This window comes from Necator americanus, chromosome V (assembly GCF_031761385.1).
Source record: "Necator americanus strain Aroian chromosome V, whole genome shotgun sequence".
Taxonomy (NCBI): Eukaryota; Metazoa; Nematoda; class Chromadorea; order Rhabditida; family Ancylostomatidae; genus Necator; species Necator americanus.
Genome location: NC_087375.1, coordinates 10,544,221 through 10,565,382, shown reverse-complemented (window position 1 = coordinate 10,565,382; position 21,162 = coordinate 10,544,221). Strand labels below are relative to the sequence as shown.

At 36.9% G+C, this 21,162-nt stretch overlaps 2 protein-coding genes across 4 annotated transcripts; both read right to left on the bottom strand.

The window, feature by feature from the left end:
- Positions 1-1,899: 1,899 nt before the first annotated feature.
- RB195_013499 (uncharacterized protein) lies at positions 1,900-20,854 on the bottom strand (the record flags this gene model as incomplete). 3 transcript variants are annotated; one of them, XM_064203345.1, is made up of 9 exons in its annotated part: positions 1,900-2,030; positions 3,259-3,340; positions 4,260-4,384; positions 4,461-4,554; positions 6,495-6,597; positions 8,116-8,207; positions 8,391-8,480; positions 13,552-13,666; positions 20,673-20,854. In XM_064203345.1, 9 exons carry the CDS (start codon positions 20,852-20,854, stop codon positions 1,900-1,902), a joined length of 1,014 nt encoding a protein of 337 aa, XP_064059226.1. The 3 variants fall into 3 exon arrangements, with proteins under 3 accessions (XP_064059226.1, XP_013304192.2, XP_064059227.1); XM_013448738.2 differs by lacking the exons at positions 13,552-13,666; positions 20,673-20,854 and adding an exon at positions 17,406-17,411; XM_064203346.1 differs by lacking the exons at positions 1,900-2,030; positions 3,259-3,340; positions 4,260-4,384; ... (3 more) ...; positions 8,391-8,480; positions 13,552-13,666 and having other exon boundaries at positions 20,585-20,854.
- On the bottom strand, positions 17,554-18,383 carry RB195_013500 (uncharacterized protein; the record flags this gene model as incomplete). Its single annotated transcript, XM_064203347.1, has 4 exons — positions 17,554-17,560; positions 17,661-17,803; positions 18,238-18,307; positions 18,364-18,383. 4 exons carry the CDS (start codon positions 18,381-18,383, stop codon positions 17,554-17,556), a joined length of 240 nt encoding a protein of 79 aa, XP_064059228.1.
- Positions 20,855-21,162: the final 308 nt, after the last annotated feature.

The following is a 21,162-nucleotide window of genomic DNA, read 5'->3' as shown; positions in this document are numbered from 1 at the left end:
ATTTCGGTTTATTAGTAGTCTTTAATACTGTGGACCGGACAATATTAAAGACTAGTAATAGACCGGTGACATTAATTAAGGGGGACAATTTTGTACTAATGATAATTATTATTATTATGGGCTAATGATGTAAAAACACTGAACATCTGACACATCGGTTAGCCTCCGCAAGTCATTGTATAGGCTTGGCATGTGTTCGTGAATCTAAAACGATTCTGAATTGATGTGAGTGCGTTGGTGCATCCCAAGGGGAAAGATTAAAGACAAACACTGTCATTCTATCATTTGATATTCTTGATTCATTTCCGTTTTTTGATCCAAAAAGGTTTTCAAAATTTCATTGGTAATGTTCTTGTCATATATATTGTATAAGCGTAGATGGTGTACACGAAGGACCCATATTTCATGATGTTGCCCAGAATTGGCACGAATTGGTTTTCAGGTCGGTTATCCCTACACGGAGTCGTAGATTATGGAGAGAAGGATGATTCCGTCTATTTCTTCCTAGTTGCCGTAAAAAATAGCCCGGAAGATACGGCTTCGGGCGTTATTTTCTGCGACGAGTCCGACAGGAGCGCGCCAGCCTTGTGCACGCGCCACATCTTCCGGGCCATGTTTTACAGCAATTAGGAAGAGATGGAAGAAATCACCCTTCTCTCCATAATCTACTCTATAAGAACTTTCCGCCTGAGATCCGCACCACCTCAGATTCGTGGGGTGATGCCTTTCAGCTTCTCGATCTACCGTGACGCACAATATCACCGACAGACTCCGCACATCTGCACCATTGCCGGATCAAGGTCTTCAGGCTCACCGTCTTACACGCCAAGGCTGCTATCCGCTGAAGTCCCTAAGGAGCTGGTGATTATCTTGATAGCTTCCTGGTCATCAAACGAGAAAACACATTCTAGCCAGTGATAAGAGTAGCATTCAGTCCCTTCCACGGAAAAAAGATGCCTCTCTTAACGTTATCTTTATGAAAACAAAAAGGGGTTCTAGTGATAGTGATTTCGTAAGGCGTAAGGGCCAGTTTCAACTCTTTTCTGGAGCACAAATTCCATATTTTACGTTTAGACTAATATTACTCCTGTCCATGTTGTCTAAGCGATAGTTCATCGGAGGCAATACAAAATTTAATTGTCAGTATAGACACATATATGTCTAGCGCTATTTTCTTCGGTGTTTTTAGAACACAGGAAAGGTTCTGAATGCTAGAGATTTCTCTAGACACTATAACTCAGACATTTCTACCTCACTTTCAGCAGCAATATTTCACGTAGTTTTGCTGAACTGACACATGTTTCCGATCTATATCTTACTTTACTTTTATCTATCTATTATTATCTATTTTTTACTTTATATCTTATCTAATTCTGCATCTTCACACAATCTACATACGTGGTCAATCCTCTATATATCACTATCACTTTTCATCCTCTATATATGTCATATAAAAAAGCGAAATTTACTTTATTAATAGTCAGCAGAACATAAGCGATAAGCGACACATAAGTGTGTGTGGTTCCTGGATATATTTTTCAGTGTCATACGACCGTTTTCGATTTTGTTATTCGTATAATTTTGGATCTTTTGCAAAAATTGTATTTCACTTACTTTGCGTTTTCCTTTAAAGTCGAAAATAGCCTGCCAGAACTCACTTCCTCTCAACATTTTCGAGCACATTTTTCTTTATTCGAATGATCATCATTTTTCTATTGAAAGAACACAAATCTTAGAGAAAATAAATAGGAGAAAAAAAAATCCAATGTATGAAGAACAGTAGTGCGTTATGCATTAAAGTACATAATAAATATTCTATACATGTGAGAATGACACTAAAAAATAAATCACACAATTCTTCTGCGTTTTGGCACTGAAAAATATTAACAGATCGAGTCATTATGATGGATTTCTGAGAAGGAAAATGTTCAGTTTTTCCTCGAATGCCACTTTGCCAGATATGTTGTTGCAGTAATCTCTAATCTCCTTTTCTGCGCATTTTGGTGTGTTCTTTACTGCAGGAAAACAACCTGGAAATTTATTAACAAATGTATTAACCATTGTATTGACTTTCAGCAGTACATTGTTAATTCTGAAAGGCTGACACATGACTCTGCAGCTCAGTGGCTCCATAAATAAAGAATGTAAAACTGGCCGCAGACTGCAGAATGACGAATTGTTGAAATTAGAAGTAATAAGTATAATTAGATAGTATAGTATAATTAGAGCCCGAACAACAATTGAAGACCAGCCTTATTGAAGGCACTTCACCATAAAATAGTAAATGTTGGGATCTCTCAACGCATATATACAGTACTCGGAGCCGGTACTCCGACTCTCTTCTCTTTCGGACGGTTGGCGGAGGGACCCTCTCCACTTGAGCTGCACCACATGAGCTAGACCCCCATCACCTTAAGAGGGTCCGGCTCCTCCCCATCGCACCTATGTCTCCGCGAAACAATAGAGACAAGAGTGTAGATTACGAGTATGAGATTCAGTCATACTCAATTCACCCGAATCACCCTGAAAAACGCAGCGGAAAATGATCTTCAGGTCCGAATTTTCCTACGGGGCTCCTCGTAACGCTTTTTTCTGTGACCCCAGGAGTCTCTGGCGCATTATAAGGTTTCTCGTAGAAAAATTCGTTTCGTCAGAAAGGTTGTTTTCCACGATGTTCCCTAGAACGATTAGGAGGAATTACGAGCGTGAATACACTCACACTCGTAATCTGCCTCTGGATAGCCAATAAAAATCAAATATAACGATGTCTTCATCGCTTGCAGATATAAGCGAGGTCTATTACAGCCTGGATTTATGTCTTTGTCATTCTAAGTGTCCTCTTAGAGACGCATTGCAAAAAACTGATCATAGGAAAAGGTAGAACAAAGGAGTCCCGAGCATGCTTTTGCTTATCCATAAAAAACCAAAGTTCGCTATGGCCGAAGTACCTACCATGATTTGTTCCTAACCCGCTTTAATATTCCACACAGTTTGCAGTATGTTTTCTTTTTTGATTATGGTGCAACAATTCTATCAAAATGAGAAATTTCTGCCGCTAATTTCTCCTTTCTATATTTCCCTCATCCTTCTCGATTTATAGGAAAATGAGGAGGAGAAAAAAAAAACAAAAAATCACTAAAGTCCGATCTTTTCCTCATGATTCTTTTCGAAAAAAGAACATCAGGAGTTTGTAGGCATCAAAGATAGAAAGTTGCAATGGGATAAAAGCTGTATCTAGGATCAAGATCTATAGTTTACCTGAGTACAGAATTTTCTCCCAATCAAATCGGTCAATCGAGACAGGTACGGCAGCAGAGAACATCGTTGAGGTGAGTTCAGCCTGAAATTAGGAAGAAAGCTAACAGGTTGAAGATGCAGATATTTGTTTGATATTCGAAGATTTTTTAGGCTTATATACTTTTTCTAAACTAAAGGCGAGCTGGATATGCGTATGGAGTTCAGTCACATATTTTTGTTCGTACCAATGAGGAGCATTTCGATTTTACTAAGGACCTTCATAAATGTCCTTTTGTCATTTTACCTATTTATTTATGTTGTCATTTCCTTTCGTTACCTATTTACTATCGATAATCTTTGCTCAACAACAACAAAGGGGATGAAACAAAAATAAGTCATAAAAACGTTCCTTTCTGCGTAGCTGTCACAATTCTATCGTACGAACCCGAAATTATAGCTCGCAAACTTTAGAAGCGTTTTGGTTAAATGCAAAAGGTCAAAAAATGAATAGAAAGAAGAGTCTTACCGTGCCAACGACGGTCTGTATCAAGACCTTTATCTACGGAGTCATCTTTTTCCCGTCCCTAACATCACGGCAACGCGGCTACTAAGTAGCACAACGATTTTTTTTGGTTTTTGTTTCCGGGTGTAATATCCTAGGGGATGATGCCTTGTTCTGGATATTTAGAGGATATATTCAAATGTTCTTACTTTCCAGCTTTGACAAAAAAAAAAAAAAAAATTTACCTTAAAAAATTTTTTTTAATTATTTTCTTTTTTTTTAATTTTACTTTTAAAAAAATTCTTTTTTTTTTTTTACCTTTTTTTTTTTTTTTTTTTTTCCTTTCGTTACCTATTTACTATCAATAATCTTTGCTCAACAACAACAAAGAACAAAAATTAACGCTCGTAGTTTCCGTTGGAAGCCAAAAAGAGGGAGGAACATCTCTTTTCCATTAAACATTGAACATTTTCATTGAACTAAACTTGAGAAAGTGAATGTGAAATTCTCTTAAACTCACAGCTTTAACCGCTGCCTGCACCTCTTCCCTTGTTGGAGCCAGTTTTCTCCACAACATCAAACAACACTCCGGCACAGGAAGTGGCGGATTCTTCGGTCGGGATATAACAACGATCGGTGCATTTTCTTGAAGAAAAAAAAAACGAATGCGTTTGAAGTAGTGTAAAATAAAAAGTGCAAAGAGTTATAAGCTCGCGGTCACCTTTTAAAAGAACCTTTAATTTTTTGAAAAATGCTGCCATATCTGGTAATTCGTGGGTCATCTCGTTTAAAATAATGAAGTCAAACATCCCAATCTAAAACAGACGGCGATTATTTGGTTGTTTGGATCAGCTGATCCCCAGAATTCCTCATTTTTCATTCAAGGAAAACTACTGCAAACATTTCTACAATGTTGACCCTTGTTGATCTTCGGAAAGACCAAGAGGTCCTTGTCGCAAACTCTTGAAACTCGTATAGTATTTCAGAGAACAAAAATGTGACGTACACGAATGAAAGTGTGAAATTCGTAAGAGAAGTTCCATGGAATAGTTCGGCTTACACAAACAAGTAATCATTTCGTTGCATTCATTCACAGTCACCACAAGAAAAATTAAGCGAGACCTATCCCAACAAATTTTGAATCAAATTAGGAGGTTTTAGCTGTTACTAATCGAAAAAAAGAACGAAAGACTCTCCGATTAGTACAGTACAAGTTGCATCTGTATTAGAGGATTTTTTCTTTCCAAACTATGAAATAAGTGAGAAAAATTCGCTAAAGAAAGATGATGGCTGTCAAATCGCCATTTGTGAGGTAAGGTACATAACGTAAGGAACGTACATGTGCGTACATACATCGCCCTAGGACTGTGCTAAACCAAGCGACAAGGTGTTTTTGAAGGAATCGTCCATGATAATTCAGGAAGCTGCTCATAATTTAGTGAAATCCCTTGCGAAAAGTTATCACAATTAGTGGAAAGGTTGAAATTTAAACGTATGCCACTACACTTGCGCTAACAATGGATTTTTCTTTCATTTTCGTCATTCACGGTGACTGAAACGGAGAGCAATTATTCCTGGAAAGGCGTTAGGTAGATTCACACCTTCGTACGCACAATGGGCCTCATATTTTCGGGATAATCAATTTCAGACTCTACTAACTTTTGATAAGAAAAGAGGCAACGACTTCGGATTTTCAGAGAAGATAGCCCCTATTTTGAGCACATAACATTTTTCTTCTACTTGAAAGAATAAAATGCTATCTTACACGTCTTGCATATAAACGTGAACTTTTTGAAATGGATCTTGTGGTTTACTTCTGGAAAAAAAAACAGCATTTCGCTAACACTAATAATAATCATATTTCCTGTAGGGTTTCCTGGAATGCTTAGCTGAAGATGTGCCTACGGTCCTCGGAGAGCAGCTTTTGTAGTTAGTACTGCAAACTGTGCTGTTTCTTATAATTAAAGTTACTATTACCAAATACACGTAGAATTACATGGACCTACGCATAAAACTAGATGAAAATTTTACAATAAAAAAACTACAGTTTAGATCTGGATGATCAGCAAAAATGGATCCTCACGAGACTCATTTTCTCGATTATCCAGATCTCATATAACCCGTAGAAATACAGCTGAGAGCTCCAGGGAAGATAGTCGAAAAGTAGTAGGAAAATTATTTCTTTGAGGAAACAACCTAATAACCTCATGGACTTCATTTGTTGTTTTTTCTTGAATAAGATAACTTTTTCATGGATTTATCTTATTTGACTTTTCTAAGGATCTGACTTCAAGGGTGCTTGCTCCACGTGTGGATGAACATCCCCAACTGTTCCTCTCCTCCCTTCTACCCACAAAAAAATTACAACATATCGGAGTCGTAGCTACATGAAATGTCATCCAAGACACGAGCAATCAAACATTGTGCTGGTTTTCGACATAAATAATCCAGCACATGTTATTCAAGCAGTGTTTGCATCACATCTTATCCTTGAAGAAATGCACAAAAAACAAGCAGAAGAAGTAGGAAAATATCTGTAAGCACCATCCAATTTTTCAGTGAGATGAATAGCATCGCGTATTTTTAATTCAGATTTTCTTGTAATGTGGTAACTAAAGATGAAGATGATAGTCTTGATTTGTGGGACAAAAAAAAAGCTTAAAAAATTACAGCAAATTTGTGCAAGGCCTACTTTTCACACAATAATGGAGCAGTAAGATATTAAAAGTGGTTAACGATAATCACCGTCACTTACGTCTTCAATATCTGTGAAATTCTTATGAAAATCCACTTGTTTATAGGTTACATTAGAGGGCAGATCGAAATTCGGCTTATCACCTCTAGCGGCGATGGTAAGTCTGAAATAGGAGAAATTAGGAGAAAAAATTAGTATAAAAGCAATACATATTTAAGGACGTGAATGATAATAATCTACTAAAAATAGTATATCTGGATTTTGTAATGTGTCGGAACTTAGCATGACAAACATAACGTCCAAAGTAAATGTTTTTCAATTTAAGAAAAATTTCTGAACAATATGACGAAAAAACTCTAATATTTGAGAATATGTACAAGAGAAAAAAGGAGAAAGTGGCTGCCGTTGATCAATCCCCTCGGGATACGCCAACACATTCGAACTCATTCCAGAATCGCAAATGTTTATTGGAAGCAAGAAGCGGGAAAAGTAGGATTTTTATGGGCTAACCGATGCATATAGTTAGTGTTTTTATCCTCCCAGACAATATTGGCATCTATTAGGTAGCGGAACTACGTTTAGTGTCTTTTTTGGGTTTTAAAGTTTTTGTTTGCTGTTTTTTTTTAATTTTGAAGTTTTTTTTTTGCTTTTTTGCTATGATTGCTTAATATTTTGCTTATTATTGTATTTATTGGTGTTCTATTTCTCTTTTGTATTTTTTGAATTTTTACTTAGAATCTTCGGTCCAGTGTACAACTTCGCATGTGCTTACTGTATGACTTCAAAGTCAGGCCAAAGGCTACAGAATCCGTCGATCGAAGTGATATTTGGTTTCCCGAGGTCACTGTCACCACACGGGATGCTCATCGATAGCTCAAGAGGTTTCGAGAAGGCAACGAGGATCTTAACAGCATGATTCGGGGAATGTCGTCAACTGCCATAGAAGAAGAGGTCCTAGTTGGACTGGTCGAGGGTGGACCGTACCAAATTTGTGCTGAACTGGCAAAGCACTTCGAGAATGGTGAGTTGACGGTGAGCAAACGGCTACTGGAACTCGGCGAGAGAAGAAATCTCGATCAATGGCTTCGTCACCTGCCCGGCAACAAAACGGCGCGTTTCAACGTCTGTTAGAAAAAAAGAATTTGAAAATTGCTCACTTGGGCTGGAAAGTTTTACATCATCCACTATATAGTCCTGACATTAGTCCAACTGACTATCATCTTTTTTGTCCACCTGTCTATCTTTTTAATGTGCAAGAAGTACCATTCCTCAAACAATTTCAAAATGACCTCTTTATCGTCTTTCCCAGACTCCAAGATCCTCGAATTCTAAGAATGTGGGGTTTTGTCCCTTACCGCTAGATGGGAAAGTGTTATTGAGTGTATTTGGTGTGAATATATCATTTAATCTCCTGGTTAATGAATAAAAAATTTTTGATTTGAAATTCCAAAAAAACGGTTCTAAATATTCCGGTATTTAATATTTGCCTGAGAAATGATGTGCTTTGTATTGTTCGGATATAAAGGTTGGCTCAGAAACTGCTGAGTTAGGGCCAATAACCCTCCGACAACCCGATATATGGATTGTCATGGATTTGGTTAGTTGACGTGGTGCACTTCATGGATATATGTGAAGCGCCGCCACTCAAAGATTCCTTCAACTCTCCAATTAAATCACTTACTTGTTGTTCGAATGTTTTTCCGCTAGTGATATGGCAAAAACGCATGCCTCTTCAGATACATCCAAAATATCCAAATTTTCACTTCTGCCCACCTGAAATGTAAATTTTGAAGAATTCACAATGAAAATCAATACAAACTCATTAAGTGCTCCAAAAACATGAATGTAGATAAGATGAGTATCAAGATGTTTCCTGTAAATTCAAATAACTGCAGCAAATAATTGTGTCCTTAATAAATCCCAGTGCTGAGTGAAAAAGATCCCTTCAAGACTTGCCTTGTCCATAATCCATTTCCAAATATCCGGATGATGTTGAGTTTCAAACTTCTTCATAACATCATATTGTTCTTTCGCAAATTTAACTCTCTGAAACAACGGAAAGAAAACATGGAAGAAAATAAAACCAGGAAAAAGAACATTTTGGAATATACAAAAAAATATTCTACTTAGAAATAAGGTCACATAAAACTATAGCTAGTAATTTAATCATTGAGAAATTAACATACAGTGGTTAATAATTATTGCTATTTTCTTGAAATAGTTTTAAATAATCAGTGAATTATTCACGAATCAATAGAGTGGAATTGGATAGCATATCCAGGCAATTTCATAGATAATCGGTTCATATGAACATTGGATAAGTAGGATCATTAGAAACTTTTAAACTCTTCAAAACATAAGTTAGTAAATTATAGCATAACCAATTAGAAATTCCTCGGAAAACACTCATAGCGACGGAGGAACTCTGACGCGTCATCGGATCGGATAATAAGACATGAACTGTTGTGTTTTGGGCCATAATCTCTTTAGATCCCCATCAGAAGAGTTAATTCCTCACTTTGGTTTGGAAACGAGACGTATAACATCAGCGAAAAGCAGTGAACAAGGCATGAAAAGCATATTAAAGGCGCCACCCAAAGCCTCTTAGGTCCATTGTCTTGACTCCATCCACATGGTACCTTTTTAGTTGCTGTTCCCTTGTTTGAAAAGAAAAATGAAACTAAATTTCCCAGAAAATTCTGATGAATGAACATCAAAAAATATGTCATCTACAGTTTACATAGCAATAAACTTTCAAAAACAAAATGATCGAAAAAGTTCTCGAATTTTCTCGAAGGGAAAGAGTGTCACCCTTCTTAATCTCCTATTTGTCTGTCATTATTTTATAATGAAGTACATGCTAATGAAATAATAAACAATAATAAATTTTAATAATAAATAGATAATAAATAAGAAAGCACGTGTCCAAAGCTCTTTTCCCGTTATTTTTAAATAGAAAAATGCAAGATAGTTTCCGTTTAGTAACTAGGTTAAGATTTCTTTTGCTTTGCAAAGAATATTTGATGTAAATGAGTCGAGCGCAGTCAGAATTTGGAATAAAATAATTCTGAATTTACGTTCGTCACCAGCGTAAGAGGACAAATTCCAGATTCACAGTTCGAAGGAACTCTGCAACCTCCTCTCGGCCTCACCTTCGCCCCCTCCAAGTTACGATTGGTATGCGAACACCGCGTGATCCGGTGCCAAGCTTCTGCAAACGAACTCTGCGGTACAATCAATCTCTGGCACAACGATATGCTCATGTCGATGAAATTCCACCATGCAACAACTGGCGTTGTTGATACCGCAGGGCATCACACACTGATATGTGTATGTGTGTGTGTGTGGACAATGACGGTTGTGGTTGAAAAAAAAACGGAAAAGGAGATTCATGAGTATGAAAAGAACTGACAGAAGATTATCCGTTAGAATAATTATTTTAAGATGCACACTTTTTTCATAGCACGAAAAATTTTGCTTGTGTAACAACACAAATCCTTTGTAAGAAGTTATTGATTAAATTTCAAAAATAATAGTGGCTTTTGTAGGAAATGAGGAGAAAAAAAATCTATTAGAACGAAAGTGTTCAAAATTGATTTGTTTTCCCATTGTTTTATTTAGAGACGTGTCAACTCAAACGTGTCGCTTCAATTTAGTAATTTATGTTTATTTATTTGTTTTGTTATTTACTAGAATTAATATGGCGGGTGTAGCGCAGTCAATTAGAGGTCCGCTGTAGCCACACAGTGTTTCGAATGGTTCGAAACCGCCCTAGTGCAAACCAAGCCTTTCATCATTCCGAAGTCGATAAATTGGTACCAGATGTGTCTGGAAGGATAAAAACACTGACTTGATCACCGGCTGGCCCCCGTAAGTCACTGCATAGGCCCTTCACGCGTTCCAAAACCTCAACGATTACGAATTGCAGTAAAACGCGTTGGCGCATCCCGAGAGGACTGATACGCCAGTGATTTTTAGATAAAATAAAAAAATAAAAATAACTTAAAATTTTGGCAGAAAAATGCATATTTATGTCTCACCGCATGCATGTGAAACTTAAATTCAATTTAGGAAGTCACATCGTTGACAGAGCTTTTTTTTCTAATGACTGAGAACAATATAGATGACATAGCCACCATCAATCCGGTGTCATGATTAATTGCATGAAAATTTCGGATGCAGAGGCATGCGGACTCATGAGGATGATCACCGCTGTTATGAGTTTCTCTTTTTTGGGCTATTTAAAAGCAAAAAACAAAGCAAAAAAAAACTAAAGGAAGTCCACAACAAGTCTTGGAAAGTCTCGGAGTGTGATGGTAAATACGAATGAAGCTCTGGAAAAAAAACATTTTAACTTTGCCATGGAACCAAAGAAAAAACTTATGGAGTTCATCCACATGGAAACGAAACGATTTTGAACGGTTGTGAATAGCTAAACACAGCTTACGTCATCCTACATTGCAAAGGATTTTATCTGTCTCTTTTCTTTTGTTGCATCCAGAAAGACGAAATAGAAGTGAGAGATAGATTAGCAGCGTTGCTGCGAAGGAAAAATTGATAGCGCTAATGAGAGGGAAAGTTCTCTTTACAGGGTTTATTAGTTTTAGTCTATTCCTACTTTTAGTCCTTTTTATTCGAATATTTCAAAGTAAACGTTTATTTTAGACTCGAGTCAATTGTCGTTCAGTGCCCACATTTCGCTCTTTAATTTGTCCTTTTAGAAATGAAATGTTGTACACCGTATCCACCGCACCCAGCTATGAAAAATTTTAGAAAGTACTTTTTTAACTTAAATAAAAAAAGAAATCGAAGAATCTTAACAACTAATGAGTGCGCAAAGAGACGTATACCGATCACTTTCATAGAAGGTAATCCAAGAGCTGTGTTCGGATTCAAGCTCATCCATGGCAGCTGAGATCCTCATCCCATCAGATAGATTTGAGAGCGTAACCCTGCCCGCTCATTCTCCAACAAATGAAAAAAGCGTTTGAGCAGGAAAAAAAACTCTTGTAAAGGACTTCAATTGAATGCAAATTCTAGGTATTTAAATTCTTCATAAATTATAATGAATTGATATCCCCTAAGCAATTTTACGGATTCACTCACAGTCTCTCACTTTGCCTCAAAATCTTTGTTCGTAGCATTTAGAGTAGGATCCGAGGACTTCAAAAACTTCATTAAATATCAAGGTGGAATTAAAATTTTCTATGTGCAAAATGGCTACCACTCACCTCATAAAGTCATGTTAGCCGACACAAAAATAGTCTAGAGACCATGTGAGCTCAGACAAAAATTCACCAAAAACAGGAAAACTCATCGGATTTAAGTTTGCAATAATTTTTATTTTTATATTATTATATATTTTTCATGTTATTATATATTTTATTTACACACATTTTTTATATTATTATATATTTTATTTTATATATTTTTATTATATATTTTATTTATTATATATTTTTTAAGAGAACCATTTTCAACAGTAAATCCTGCTTAAGAAATGCATTATTTTATGACTTCTCGTGAAGAGAACCTTCTGATCCTTCGTGCTGAACATCTTGAGAAATTAATTTTATTTCATATTCTTTCAGTAAAATATGTCAGGAACAAGCTGCAACTACTCTTTCCGGCATTGTAAAATTGCAATAAAAAGGATTCCTGTGATACATGTGAGGTTCGAAGAAAAACGTTAGGGTCATCATTCTCCAGGCATTTCAAGACAGCTCAGAGTACCCTGGTGCAGTGATAAATGTCTTTCTCGTACATCCAAGGTCACAAAAAAAAAGAGACAAAAATTTCTCAGGTTTTTCCATCGTTTACGAATACTCAAAATATCCAAAAGAATGTCCAAAACGATTATGTTTGGTTACATGCAGGCATCTTCGCGCAGTTCGACTCCAATTTTCCCCTTTCTCTCCTTCATATCTTATTCAAACAGCAAACACTTTAACAATAAACCAATGAAGAAACTAAAGAATTAAGATAAAACTATTGATCCTGTCAGAGACGTCAGATATAACCCATGAGTTTTTCTTACTTCATTAGCTATTTACTTTTTCACCGTAGCAATGCGACAGTGAATGTACATAGAGAGTTCAAACAAAGCCTCCTTCTTACTTGATACAGTAGGACAGCGTTACTCTAGTTCATGTCAGGTTCCTTTGCCGTGGGCTTTTTACTAGTGTTATAAAAACTGATGCTGTGAACATCACAAACAATCGCACCCAGCCAGCCATCTAGCAATAGCCATCAGAAATAAGAATTCCATCCTAATCTTACGAGGGCGCAGGAGGATGCAACGAAATCGGTAAGACGTTCGCTTCAGACTGCACGATCACTTCGGTTCGAGAGCGTTCGTAAACCTCAAACAAATTCTGAAGTGAAGTCGAACTAGCTGACGCAACTCCATGGGGTTTGATCCACGTCCTGCACTTTATTCTTTTAAAGGCAGCGTATCACAAAATCGACCTAGTACGGAAACACCAACAAAACCGTACAGTTCGCGTTGCAGACTACGGATACGAGCATGGTCCGTTCATCTTTCCCTAATTGTCGTTAAAAAAAGCGTCTGTGGGAATGGCATTTGTTCCTACGAGGCACGCTAGAACACCCTCTCTAGTACGCACTCCGGACCCCCCTGCAGCCTATTCATTGGTTTCCGTTGAATAGGCCGATAAGAAGGCTTCATTACCCTTCCACCGCTTGCTCGTGGACGCAGTGCGTGCACGAGCAAGTGTTGCAAGTGATTTTGTAGGAAAAACCGCCATCTTCCACGCCGTTTTTTTAACGATGATCAGGAAAAGTTGTCCTTAATCTACAATCTTAATCTACAACCCGAACAGCACAGCCTCCCTGAGGTTTCCGTACTACGTCAATTTCGTGATACGCTGCCTTCAATCTTGTAAGCAATGTATTGGTAGCCCACAGCCTATAAAGCTTCCACAGCCCCGTATCGCTATCAACGTTGTCTGAAACTAAAAAAGAAGCATACGAAATGATTTCTCAGTTATAAAATAGATCCTCAGTTCCGTCGGATAGATGAGTTGATGACACATGACCACATGACCATGTAAATGTGAACGAAACAGTTGTCCGTAATGAAAAAAAGGATGCTTACGAAAATAGCAAATTGTGGATACACACCAGCTTCTGAGGTCACAAGATAAAGTTCAAATTTTACACAACTGCTACAGTGTTGATTTAAAATTTCTATAGAATAGTTGGCATTGTATCTAAAAAATAAATCTTTTTATACGTACTAAACAACGTGAAGTGATCCTCATCGCTTAATTTTCAGCTTAGTGTTCCACAAAACACGGATAAGAAGAAAAAAGTGGCAGCCGGACGCGCGGCACTGTTTAACTTTTCATCTTTCCGACCTAAGTGACTCAGCCGAAGCGTCACATTGCGCTCAGGTGTATTCGAAGAATTATGGCGAAAAAAAGAAACGACAGCTGAGCGAATTTTAGCAGAAATTTTTCTGTTAGGTCATTTCCTTATGAGAATTTTTGAATTCTCATAGAACTCAGCAAGTGATGACATTTTTTCTAACAGAATGTGAAGGTGGAAAATAAAAAAGAAAGAAAGAAAGCAAGAAAGAAAACTGAACATCCTTTACGACTACAGATCTTATGATATTTGTCTCCTCACACGTTCAGTTTAAAGGCATCACCCCACGAGTCTGAGGTGGTGCAGATTTCAGGTGGAGTTTTCTTTTACAGGATGGGAGAATATGGAGAGGGGGGTGATTCCGTCCATTTCTTCCTAATTGCCGTAAAAAACGGCCCGGAAGATACGGCTTCATTCGTTTTGGCGCACCATTTTGTACAAGAGGTACGATTGGAGCGCGCCAGTCTTGTGCGGCGCCGCATCTTCCGGGCCGTTTTTTACGGCAATTAGCAGGAAATGGACGGAATTACCTTCCTCTCCGTAGTCTCCCATCCCGTATACGAATACTCCACCTGAAATCTGCACCACCTCAGATTCGTGGGGTGATACCTTTAAGAATGAACATAGCGCAGAACCCACAAAGACAGTACATTCAAACTCCTTGTAGAAAAAAAAACGTTCTAACGGAAGAAATTTCTCGAAATGTAACGTCTTTTTTGAAAAAAGTGTAAACCCCCGGAAATGCAGGACCAGATCGCTTAGACGAGTGCATGCTCGACTTAGCAACTCAACAACTCACAATTTATTTACATAAAATTTTATTGAAAATAAATAATCGTACTTCATTTTTGAATTTTGAAAATATAAAACATTAGCAAGGAACATAACGGAAGATAGCACGAAATTATCGACACCATTTTTTTCCGTCTTGCCTACTGAGGTGTTTAAAAACAGTGTAACTAATGTAATATATAGTCGTTCTTTAAAAAATAATATTGAGCATTTTCTTTACTTAATTTCAACATCATTATTCATTTATACTTCGTAATTTTATGTAACAATATCATCAAAAGTCTATGATCACATCATTTTTTTTTCTAATTTGTGAGGAGTTTCACAATTTATCCTCAAAATGGGCCTTCATATCGTGGGCGAGGTCCCTCAAAGGCCTCCAAAAGATTGCATCGTTATCGTTCTCCATTATTCCTTATCCAGAAACCACTTTTCCAGAATAAATTTGATTGAATGAAGTACAGGAAGTTGCTAGTACTCACATCACATTCCACCCTATGTGCTGGAATCAATTATGGACATTGCAAGAGCAATGTCGTGGATAATTACCTAAAAAGTAATGAGGATTTCCACTGATATTTGCTAATGCAGAAAAAAAAGCAACTCACCTTTTATCAAATCGAACTGGATATGGCATTCATTCTGGTCTGAATTACTGGGAAGAATCCTAAGTGGAAACATCTAATGATTATGAAGTTTCAGATAGTTCTGAATCAGTCGGTCCCACTGGACTACAGTCATCTCTATCTACCATGTTTATATGCACAGATATACCTTATACCACATGGTGTTTCTTTTTGTTCAAGAGGAAATTTCTGGAAATATTCATTCTTAACGGTCGAAAGAACAATTCAAAACCCTTTCTTTAGAACGTGTACGACTAATTTCAACACACCTAGCAAAAACTGGGAGGGGAGCTGAGAGAGTCTGGAGCATATAATAAAATTTTTCTAAGCAAATATTTCTTGATTGAGACTGAACATACCACACAGTAATGAAATACATCAACAGCTTTGAAAAAAATCTCAAAAAATCGTAATGAATATTCGTAAAAATCCTAAAATCCCACATGTTCGTCAACATGTAGATTTGCAAGCATAACAATCCTGTGATCTCAATTTATTGAAATCGAAATTGTTCTTCCGAACGGACTTTATGAGTGGTATTACTTTTGAAGTGGCCGACAAGCAAAAAGACTCAAGTACTTCAAGACAAGGATCCTCTTCCGAACTGTGTTATCGGCAACAGATATTTCCAGGAATAAGGGACATTAATTCGCTAGAATGCGATCATGTGATTTTATTCGATGCATTTTAGTATCAATAAAATTCTATTTTCTGTACTTTACTATGAGCAGAAATTAAATCTCACGCATCACTGAAAAGATCAAGGAAATAAGATACATACGTGGCAGATTTCAAGTAGTTTTTGCAGAAATTAAAGTTTCACGGATCCAAGGTTGAAACCTTTTAGAAGCCGGCAACGTAAAACGAAAATTTAAAGTTTCGTGGCTCCATTACTGTTAAAGCTGATAATATGTAAGCAATCTCTCTTCAGTAGAGAATTTCGGTATCCAGGATCTCGGGGCAGAGGAAGATGTGAGGAGCTGCTATGATTCAGGTACGCGCCCCAAAAAAAAAAACTTCCTTTCGCAGTCACGTTATCAAATATGCAGGAATGTTATATTGTGATCCGAGTAAAAAAAATTTCAAAATAACTACATTGCAGCAAAGTAAAAAAAAGCTTCAAAAGTGAAAGGAAGGCTTATTAATGAGATGGATCTTTAATTCCAAGACTTTGAAGAATGCAGAAAAGAAGAAAATAAACTGTAATAATCGCTGCTTTTTGCCATATTACACTTCGTTTTTTTTTTTTTTGTTTTATTACTAGAGTCGAGATAAGCTAATTGATAGAGCATATGGCATGTAGAACGGAGAAATAAGCTATTATAAAAAAAATTAGTTATAAAATTATAAAAAATATATAATATAAAAAACAAAAATACATAATATATTTATAAAACAAGTATAAAAAATTATAAATTAAATTATAAAAAAAGAAAAGTGGCTAGGTGTTTTTGTCGCTGATCAAATCATTGGTACCATTGGATTCGTGCATATTTCCGCTAGATAAAAATGCTCACTTAAATAAGAACAAAAATAAGAAAGAAAATAAGAAAAAATAAGAAAAAATGTGAAGACTTTCGGTACAAAACAGTAAAGTCGTTAATTAGGAAGGAAACAGCTAAAACTCAAAATTTTCATTGGCTAACTAATTATCCTAATAATTTTTAAGAAACCAAGAAAGAATGTTTGGGTACATCAGAATACTTGGTTTCGCTTACAGCGTTACTTCTTTGAAATGCAGTAGCTTTAAGCAAATTACAGAAGACATTTTTTTATTACATGGGAGTAATATGTCACAACTGTTAGCAAGCGACGACCCGGCTAAAAATGAACACTTAAGAAACAACGTCATAAAAATTTTTCGACATTTTCGACATTCGTAAAACAAAACGCGGTGGACATCATTTGCTTTAAACAGGCTCACACATAGCTCTGCGCTTCTGCAATGTGGTGATGTATATTTAGGAAAACATACAGTTAATATTATGTAAAAATTAGTGCAAACTTAAGAGTTTTCAGGTTCAGGCATTCCCCATGGAACCATTTAAAACGTCTAAAAAATATTTGTTTTTTTTTTGGTGGATATTAATTTATAACCTGACAGCAAATAAAAAATATAAATAAAAGTATGTAGAATTGGCGATAGTCGATCTTTAAAACTCACCACCATCTTTTCAAAGGATAACCGACGTGAATGTGTGCGAGAGATCCAGGTATGAGTGGAGTGAGAGTGCGGAGAGCAACGCACCAGGGATTGAGGAAGAAGCGATCCGATAGGGGGCGGAGCTATGTCTCAGCTAACCGGTGATCAATCAGCACCTGATCAGCATTAGCCGTATTACATATAACGAGAAATCAATAAATACATAATATTTCTACACGCTACTACTATAGTTTATCGAGAAAATAACGAGCTAACCAAAGATGTATTGCTTGAAAGAGCAAATAAGTAGGTGGGCGAATGTCAGAGGAGAAAAATTTGACAGATAGCTGTGGTAGATACACAATGAGACAGGCTAGCCAGCTCTCTGAGGAAGACAGCGCAAAAAAGGTGGGTCCTCTCTGAAAACTGTTAGGTTTCTTTGCGTCACCGAGTGATTTTAAGACTGATCGGCCCAAAAATCTAGTTCGAAAACGGTTGAAATAAGAACATTTCTATAGTCATCCCTACTGACTTCAATGTAGAATTTTGATAACTTATTCCAAACTGGACTTTTTGCATCAGATTAGCTCCATCTCATGATTTTTGTTCCTGTCGTCGTCCAACAACATGATCCTTGACACTACTGACACATATATCTGACAGAAAAAATCAAAAACACATCAATCTTATTAACGTTAAGCTGACGAAAAATCAACAAACCATGAGGTATTCATAAAACAAACCAAGAATAAATTTTTAGAAGAGCGAAAGCAAAATCAAGCCACTAATAATACAGCTATTCATTGAAGAACTCAAAAATGTTGCCGAGTTCTGAGTTTCGTGCAGGATTCACCTCGCTCGCTTGGACTACGCAATAAAAATCGTTGATTGATATACCAGAGCTAAAAAAACACCAGTGAAGCCTGAAAATAAGCAAGGAAAACAAATCCAAATAAAGAAAAAAATTGAAGAAAATTACTTGTAACCTCTGGATGGCATGTTCTCAGTATTAACGTTATATAGCAACTTATTCTCCACTCTGGGTAGTTTCAATGACAGTCAATTTCTGATTTTGATTCCATCAAAATGTAGCAGACTATAAAGGATAAAAGATAAAATTTCTGGCATTAACCAATCCGATTGAGATACGCCACCACATTCGCTTCAATTCAGAATCGCTTGAGGTTCACGAACGTGTAACTGGCCCGTACAGTTACTTGCGAGGGCCAGCCGATGTGTCAGTGTTTTTTAATCTTCCCAGATAAACCAAGTACCAATTTATCGACCCCAGATGGATGAAAGGCTTGGAGAGCACTAGGGCGGTTTCGAACTTCCGATCGATCGTGCAGCCAGCGGAGCCTCTTACCGACTGCGCTGCACCCGTCCTCAATGTAAGGGAAGACAATAAGGAGAAGCAACACCAAAATGTAGCACAACGTAGTCAAAAATCCACAACTAGAATTGGAATTTGCTTTTAGCGACAAAAGAGGCAGTAAAACATACTGATTATTAGAAACATAGCATAAATTTATCTATGTGTCAAAAAAGAATATTTTGACTATTTTGACTATGTCTTTAGTATTATCCCTCCTGCTGAAAAGTCATGTTATTTTGTTACCACCGAGGTTATGCACGTTTTGAGTCTCATTTGTAAATGTAGGTATTTAAACCGCTGACGGGTTTCATAAGTTGGTAATGGATTAGCAAGAGTTAAGATAGGCGCCTTGTATAAAAAAAGAGGTTCATTGTTTCCCTTACTCCAATTTTCAGAACACGACTGTAAAGCAACCTCATACCGCTAGACGGCACTTCTCACAATCATCGCATCAGAAAGTGAATATGAATTCATTGGAATGTTAAGAACTGTACCTTTTAGTGAAGGACTGTGTAAAATTTGTGAGATTCTACTTTCTTTCATTTCATTTTCTCTATGTAAAAATAAAAATAGACTTTTCAAGTAGTTATTTTCTTTTGATACATAAAGATTGCTAACTGTGATTCGAATATAAGTAATAATGTACAGCGATGTTAGGATCTGCCAGTCACGTCCATCCACAAGTTACTATACTACTCTACTTTTTCTTTTTCTATCATGCTGAAGAGTTTTATATCTTGACGGCCTTCACTGCAGTTGAAAATTATTCATTTGCATGAAAAATGCAAAAGTTCGCAATAGACTTTTCGAACTATATACTTATTGCATACAGTAGAGCTAATTAGTCAAAAAAAACAGCTGATATTCTCATTCCTCTTTCACATCTCTAAAAATTCATATTCTCTGCGAACGAAACTCATTTTCAAAGAAATGTCGTTACATATCACTGGCGGACAGGTGACTAGAAGTAAGTTTTACGAGTTTTCTTTTAAATATTATCTATGGGCTTTACTGCTAAAACAGCAATGTAGAACTGCTCATTTTTTTCTATTATAATTCAAAAATCGTGAACAAATTGACGCGATGAAATTGAGAAATTTGAAAGATCTAAGCGAAATTCTCAACGGAGACAGCACAAAAAATCAACGTAAGGAGATCGATCGATACTGTGCAACTGATTAACATTTCCTTATGATAAGTGAAAGTTTTCACTGAGGACATCGTAAACTTGGGGATCTCTTAAGTGAAAGGGGGGAAGTACTTTTGAAGAAACATTCATATTGTTGAAGTTGAAGAAAGCTGAAAAAGATGTTACGATGTAGTCAGCCGCAATAGCATCGACACACTGCGAACTACATCGTTTTAGCGTTTGTTTATATACGGTAATCGATCGTATTTTGCAAAAACATAAAACAAAACATCGTTCATAAAAATCTCCTCTGAAAGAAATTGTTAGTTCATAGAGAACAAAAACATTTCGTGGCGCGATCTGTCCCATGAAAACAATGCAAGAAATACGAAGTAGCACGGAATAACTGATTATATATATATATATATATATATATATATATATATATATATATATATAATGATCTCGATCTTGATTCAAATTTTGATTCTTGTTTCAATGATGCTGACCCCATTTTTTTCTGCTAGCGAAGTTTCTGTTGTATTGATCAAAGCAAGAAGGTGGTACTAAAAAGGGAGCACGGATCCAGGTTTTCCTGTTTTTCTTCACTACATCCTCGCTCATCCCTGCTCTTATGCGTTCCCCAGGTTATTCGTTCCCTTGTGTGCAACTCGGAGGTAAGGTCGTTCTCCATGTTCATTTCCCTGCCAAGACAAACATAGCAGATCTTTCTGATCTTTCGAGTATGTTCGTTCCAGTGGACACAAATGGGACTCGAACATACTCGAAAGACGCCTTCTTTGACAGAGTCAGCCCAAGACTGATGTTTCCACCTATTTCGTCAAATTTTCGTTCCGTTTGGCTGGTGTTAGATGTTGTCAGAACGATGTCGTCAGCAAAGCGCAGATGGTGTAGCTGTTGACCATGAAACTTCACCCCCATGTCGTCCCATTCAAGCTTTCGCATTACGTTCTCGAAAAGGGCGTAAGTATTTTTAGCGAGATTTCGTGAAGTTATATTTAGCTACTAAGCTTGAAGTAACTTCATGTACTGGGTAAGAACGGCTTGCTTGTCCAAAGGCTCCACAAACTTCCATATCACTCCAACTGAGTCGAACACTTTCCTTACATCGATGAAGGTTAGACGCAACGCGATCTTGTACCTTAGCGATACCTTGATGAGTTTCGAGCAAGGTGATTGTGGTCAGTCGTGTTGAATCCCATTCGAAAACTTTCCTGCTCGCATAGCTCTCCTGCATCATTCATATTTTTCCT